Below are 6,877 nucleotides of genomic sequence, written 5' to 3'. Positions count from 1 at the left end.
TATTGGAAGAACAGTTTCAGGTGCATGTATTTTTTCATCTTTCCAAAAGACTAACATTTTTGCTTTCACTTCACGGTAGGCTATATAGTCTCGCTTTTCATGTTATAAACTATCACACCAAATGCATCTCCTCTTGTATCCTTCTTTGAACGGCCCTTGGGCTCTTGCCCTTGACCCTTCTCTTCTATGTTAGTATCCAATTTTCGACCTTTGCATTAATTTCTATCAAATTCAACCTCAAATCACGCATGCCTTTGATTAATTCATCCATAACATCACCTTTTAGAATTGGACCAACAGGTGTAGCCAGTTGTTGTTCCGCCATAGCCACGAACCCCTCGGTTGCAATTTCAACCCCCTTCTAAGCATTGGCAAGTATAGTACCTATACCCCATCTTAATTTCATTTGCTCTCTCTTTACCAACATATGCACTGTCTCAATTACATTAGTCTAATCTAATTTTAGTCTTGTTTTAGAAGAGGCATCTTCTAAATGATCAGTTAACTTGTCTTGCAAAACAAGATCTCTAGCCTTCAAAAAAAAATAATTTTTTTGACTCTCCAATGATTGCTACTATCGGCATCCAACTGTGTATACTCACTTTCAGATTCATAGGAGCAAAGCTGTAGCAACCAACCCATTATTGGGTTTTCCAATCCAATTTGAAAATATATTTTTAGTTACCAAGCTTGCATCTACCAAGAAAAACTCTTCTCTCAAAGCTTTCTGAAAAGCTACCCAATTAGCATTTCTTCTATGTAGCTCATTAATCCAATCATGCAATGCATGCATGGCCAAATGAAAGAAATATCAACTCCATGCATATTGCAATACCCCAGGAAACAACATCTTTTCTTGATACATCTGGATGAAGACTGAAACATTTTGACCCTTAAATTACTTCAAATCCTTTCGCGCTTCTCTTCTTCTTCTTCTTCTCCTTCACAGGTTCCCTCCTTCTTTGCAGTTGCCCCCTCTCTTTTTGTGGTGGATTGGCAGTGCCAGTGGCCTCTCTCTCTCTCTCTCTCTCAATCTCCCTTGCGCACGTCGATCTCTCTCACTTCTTCTCTCTATACACTCTTCATCAACAAAAAGAAAGAGAGAAGTAAAGAAAAGAGAAAAACAAAGAGATAAGATATAATGCACTTATCTCAAAGCTTGAAGAAGAGTCCCTTTATACTTCTCTCCTTTTTTTTCTCCTTCGCGAGTTCCTTCCTTCTCCTTTACACTTGTCTCCTCCCTCTTTGTGGATGGCGGCAGTGGTAGCGACTCCTCTCTCTCTCTCTCTCTCTCTCTCTCTCTCTCTCTCTCTCTCTCTCTTGTTTACAAACCTGTAAAATGCCATGCTCGGGTTTCGACACTTCTTTATGAAGCCCCTCTCTCTCCCGTTTTTTATTTCTCTCCATCTCTCTCTTCCATCCCCTCTCTATTTCTCTCCCTCCTTCCCTCCCCACTCTGACTTAACTCATCTCATTGCAAAGACATCAAAGATAGAAAATAAAAAGCTTAAAAAACAAAGATTTTGAAAGAAATATTATCCCACCTCTCTTTATGTGTCTCTCCCCTCTCTCCCTTTACTTTTCTTTCTTAACCTTCCCTCTCATTCTCTCATTGTTTTCCTATTTCTCTCTCCCTCTCTCTCGCTCTTTATTTTTTCTCTCTATCTCTATTTCTCCCTCTCTCTCTCTTCTTTTCACTCTCCTTCCTCTCTTTACCTCACCCTTCTTTTCTACCTCCTCCTCTCTTCCTTCCCTCTCCCTCTCTCTATTTCTCTTCCTCTCTCTTTTTCTCTCTATTTCCCTTTCTTTGTTTCGTCTCTCTTTGTTTCTCCCCCCTCTCTCTCTCGTTGTTTCTCTCACTCATCCTCCTCTCTCCCTTCCTTCATCTCTCATTTCTATCTTCCTATTTCTCTTTGTTTCCTAATTTCTCTCCCTCTTTCTCTCTTCCTTTCCCTTCATTCTTCTCCCTCCCTCTCTTTCCATGTATCTCTTTGCAAAGAAAAACAAAAAAAGAAAAGAAGAGAACACAACAAAGCAAGAAGAGAAAATGTACCTACCACAAAGGCCTGAAGATAAAACCCTTTGTACCTTCTCTTCGCACCTTCCCTCCCTTTTCCCTTGCACACTTCTCTTTTTTCTTCGTGTATAGCGGTGGCAACAGTGATGATGGTGATGAGCTCCCTCTCCCTCTCTCTCTCCCTCTCAAAGCTTTAAGCTCTCTCGCTCTCTCTTTCATTCTTTCTCGCAAATGTTTTCTCGACAAATGTCACACTTGGATTTTCGAAACTTTTTTCTCAAACCGGCCTCGCTATTAGCATCACTATTTTCCCATTCCCTTGTAGTGTTTGCTCGTCTTAGAGGGGCATTAGATGGGTGACTTCAACTACATTGGATAGCTTTTACATGCCATTTTCACTTTGAGGATTGTAAACTAGTTTTGACAGTTTCATGCCAATCTATAGTAGCAATTGGTGAGTTGCCCAATTTATTTATGCCACATTTGTATTGGTATACAATATGTTCTTAGTTGGTTGAGGAGAGAGAGCCACACACAAACCAAATACGTAACATTTGCAAGCAATGAAGCATGTATTTAATGTATCATGTATATTTGCTTTGATATAGTGACTAAGTGGGATGTTATAACACTAGGCAATGGAAATGATTTTATGGTTTAGCTAGTTCAACATGAAGTACCCTGTAGTTGCTACATGTTGTGAAGCTTGGTACAATGTAACCTTTACAGCTATTGCAAAGTTGTGGCTACAACATCTTTTGGAAAATGTTGGTGCTAGATTATCATCTCTTGTTATTATCTACAGTGATAGCTAGATTTTTCTGTCAGTTGTATAGAATCCTATATATTATGCATGGTACTAAGCATATCAAGGTACATATCAACAAGATGCTACATGTATGGGAGATAGCCTCTTGACTTACATACCTACAACATATAACAATGCAAAATATCTATTTATGGAGGTTCTTTGAGAGAAGTTTGAGGACTTTTGCACACCTTCGGGATTGATTCATTTTAGGGGGGTTTAATGTCACACCTAGACTTTGTCCTTTTTAGTCCTTTTAATGCAAACATGCTCTAGCAAACAGACACTTCTCAGCTTCTGGTTGGAAAGGGTTGTGCTTGTGTAATCGCATTGTTCCTCCAATACGAAATGATATCCAGCTAGTACGACAAATCATCTAGAAATTTTCACCTATACTAAGAGAGTTAATTAGACTCTAGGATATATGTTCAAGATAAATGTAGACTCTAGAGGTGGTTGTGAACATACATCTGTAAAATAGCAACTATTTTCGATAATTGCACTTCCATGGAGTTTGAAGAAAATAATGAAAAACATGTAACATTGAAGTCATGCTCCTTTCCCTCTATTGTATATGAAGGTCCACTTAGAGCACCTTTAGCAACATGTTTGCAAAATGAGACAGCTCAACATAAACCCTACGTTAGTGTTTGCGGAAGCTAGTTAAAATAGTGTTGTATGTTATATTACCAACCAAACTTTATTATTTCCATGATATCAAAATCAAATCTTCACTTTTCTAAAATTTCCATACGTAGGATGTTCTTTGAGAATGTATCTAATTCTTCGCTACATTTGCTTATATGACATTACATTTCGTAGGTATTTATAGGTAATTCTATAACTCCCTTTCATCACATATAGGAAATTGAAATCCTTACTTATATATCGGGACATATATATATAAGAAATATGGGAAATTTTCGTAGGTTGTGTGGAATTCCCTACGTAGGGAGTGAACAAAAGCTCATGGTGCGCCAGGGTTTGGGAAATAAATTTTGAGGAAGATGAAGTAAATCATTTTTATTATCATCTCAGAAGGAAGTATTCCCCATTGAGACGGTATCTTATGCACATATTTAATAAATATAACTATATTTTGAGAAATTTGAAGAGGTTTTATTTCCTTCTTCCAAAGAATTGAGAAGGATTTTTGTCAAGGTGAACAAGCTCATAGTGTGCGCTATAACAGTAAGTTAGTCGATGGCCTTGAAGATAGCTTTTGATTGAGTCGAGCGTGGCATCGTCCAGGAAGAAGGTCTTGCGGAGGACGGTGTTGGGGATATCGGGCGTGAATAGGGAGCTAGCCACTAGCTGGAAGCCCGGCTGTTGGCTGTTGAGGGCGACGATGGCGGTGGCGGGGTGGGAGCCGACGTTGAGCTGGAAGTGCAGGAGGCCGCGTGGGAAGATCATGACGTCGCCCGGGTTGAGGACCTTGGCGAAGAGCTTGTTAGAGGTGTCCACGAAGGCGCAGTAGAGCCTGCCGGACAGCACGAAGATGATCTTGCTGGCCCTGGGGTGCGTGTGGGGCACGATCACCCCGCCCACCGCGAAGTCCAGGCGCGCCATCCCCAGCCCGAGCGTGTTCACGCCCGGAAACTCCTCCACGAACCCAAACGTAGCATCTGCCAGCACCGGGCTCGCGCTCGCATTGGCTGCTCGGGCCAGGCCGTGGAACACGAAATTGGCCGAAGATAAATTTCAGCATGGGTCCCGCTTTTATGGGGACGTGCCGGTAAACTCCCGGTTGCTGGCCGGTCTCTCAACCTTTTTGTTTTTTCAAAGTCAACTCAAAACGAGATACACATCTCTCACCAATGTGATTCGTGGGCACGTGGTGTAAGGCTTCAGGGTGTGGGATAGGGGGTACAGGGTTCGATACTCGGGATGATCCTCCGGGTGAGACCAATGCCCCTTTTAGGGGGCTTTTAATTTGTGGGCCCCACACTCACCCAACGACCGGGTAAACCCATGAAAGAGCGTGGGGCCCTCGCTGATATATATCCACAGCCAAATCCACGAAATCCTCCTCCGTCACATTCGCCGCCTCCTTGCACGGATAACCATTCACGCCGAGGCGTTGCGACAGGTCGGCCACGCAGTAGTCCTGCAACGGATCCGCGTCGGAGGCCCGAACTAGCTGTAACATAATTAGCATTGCAGCAGCCAACATAAGGTACCCGCCACTGCAGAGCCTCAAGCTTCTCCTCGCAAGTATACTACTTTTACTTGTAGACACCATCTTGATGGGCTATGAGTGGTGCAGGAGTAAGTGGGTTGCTATACTGGATAATATCCTATGTATTTTCAGCGGATAGGCGTGCGCCGGACAGCTGAGGGCGCACTGGACAAAGGAAAGTGATTCTAAAATAGTCTTCAAGCTTAACAAAAAAAGGTGAAGAGTATGCACGAGCAAAAGGATGAAGATACTCTCAAATGGGAGTGCAAAATCAACATGATGGTTATGGACTCCATCAAAATTATATTATCTTTTGATTCTCTTGAAATTTTGGAGAGATTATTCAATCAAATTACATATATAAGTATATATACTTTATATTTTGTCGAGTTTAAGGTTTTAAAGTCAATTTGAAGGTTAGTTTAAGGCTTTAAAGTCAATTGGAAGGTTTTGTAAACATTGTATATGAAATCTTATTATTCAAAAGACTTTAAAGAAAACTTAGGGTTTGATCATGCCGAGTTGTAGAAAGGGTCCACTCCCCCACTACAACATTGTCGTGTAGAGGAGGAGTGGGGCGAGTGGGAGCCTGGGAGGGTCTCACAACCCTAAGAAGGCCCTAGAAACCCTTTGGAAATACGAAATCATGCATGTGTAGGTATGTACATGGATGCGTAAGTTCAAACCTTGAATACGTCCTTGAGACTAAACGTTTACGCACGGGTCTGAGTTGTCTTCTGCGTGCGACACCATGCTTCATCTTGCTTGCCTACGTTTGCACTACCCGTGCGGCCCTACTTGCCTTCGTGCGACGCCCCTCTTAGCTAGTACAACTTAATTCTGCAGGATGGCATGTTTTTGCTATGGCTATTATTTTTATTATTAAATATTTTGTTACTGCCACAATGATGAGATTAGCGCAATAACGGCCACATGACAGCTCATCAGCCCCGAAAAGCCGAAGTCCTGCTTGGACGGGGTGGCTGACGACACACAAAAAAAGAGACCCAGAGAGAGACCCACAGAGAGAGAGAATTCATAGTACGTATAGAGAGAGAGAGATCATGGGCCTTGCTGCCTTTATTAGTAGAAGAGACGCGTCACGAGAGAGAGAGAGAGAGAGAGAGAGAGGCAACTTGGAAGGTTGACGGAGAGAGAAAAGCAGCCGCCATGCCCTCACACTCACCCAACAACCGGGTAAACTCGTGAAAGAGCGTGGGGCCCTTGCTGATATATATCCACAGCCAAATCCACGAAATCCTCCTCCGTCACATTCGCCGCCTCCTTGCACGGATAACCATTCACGCCGAGGCGTTGCGACAAGTCGGCCACGCAGTAGTCCTGGAGCGGATCCGCGTCGGAGGCCCGAACTAGCTGTAGCATAATTAGCATTGCGGCAGCCAACATAAGGTGCCCGCCACTGCAGAGCCTCGAGCTTCTCCTCGCAAGTATACTGCTTTTACTTGTAGACACCATCTTGATGGGCTATGAGTGGTGCAGGAGTAAGCGGGTTGCTATACTGGATAATATCCTATGTATTTTCGGCAGATAGGCGTGCGCCGGACAGCTGAGGGCGCACTGGACAGAGGCTGACGCACAGACAGAGGGAGGAATGGGAAAGGAAGAGGGAGGGAGAGGGAGGGAGAGAGAAAGAGAGGGGGAGGGAGAGGAAATGAGAGAGGGAGAGGGATACATTAAACATAATAGGGAAATGAGAGAGGGAGAGGGAGAGGGAGGGAGACATTAAACATAATAGGAAATGAGAGAGGGAGAGGGAGGGAGAAGAAATGAGAGAAGGAGAGGAAGAGAGCAAAAGGAAATGAGAGAGGGAGAGGAGAGAGAAAAAATGAGAGAATGAGAGGAGAGAGAAAAA

The 6,877-nt window shown here is 43.2% G+C and overlaps 1 protein-coding gene across 1 annotated transcript; it reads right to left on the bottom strand.

Annotated features, from left to right (window-relative positions):
- Nucleotides 1–3,944: 3,944 nt before the first annotated feature.
- On the bottom strand, nt 3,945–6,396 carry LOC148037296 (putative germin-like protein subfamily 2 member 5). Its single transcript, XM_087677087.1, has 4 exons — nt 6,191–6,396; nt 5,903–5,987; nt 4,851–4,965; nt 3,945–4,510 (listed from the first exon to the last, which is right to left on the bottom strand). Exons 1-4 carry the CDS (start codon nt 6,394–6,396, stop codon nt 3,945–3,947), a joined length of 972 nt encoding a protein of 323 aa, XP_087533213.1.
- Nucleotides 6,397–6,877: the final 481 nt, after the last annotated feature.

Source organism: Lygodium microphyllum, chromosome 4 (genome assembly GCF_053477565.2).
Source record: "Lygodium microphyllum isolate KBCC chromosome 4, Lygodium_microphyllum_v1.1.10, whole genome shotgun sequence".
Taxonomy (NCBI): domain Eukaryota; kingdom Viridiplantae; phylum Streptophyta; class Polypodiopsida; order Schizaeales; family Lygodiaceae; genus Lygodium; species Lygodium microphyllum.
This window is presented reverse-complemented; position numbering and strand designations above follow the sequence as displayed.

Excerpts from the sequence above, each read along its gene's own strand:
- LOC148037296 (XM_087677087.1), bottom strand. The coding sequence starts at position 6,396 with ATGCTAATTATGCTACAGCTAGTTCGGGCCTCCGACGCGGATCCGCTC. Across the intron at positions 4,966-5,902 it reads CTAATCTCATCATTGTGGCA|CTAGTTCGGGCCTCCGACGC; the intron begins GTAACAAAATAT and ends ATTATGTTACAG. Across the intron at positions 4,511-4,850 it reads GGCGAATGTGACGGAGGAGG|ATTTCGTGTTCCACGGCCTG; the intron begins ATTTCGTGGATT and ends TATCTTCGGCCA.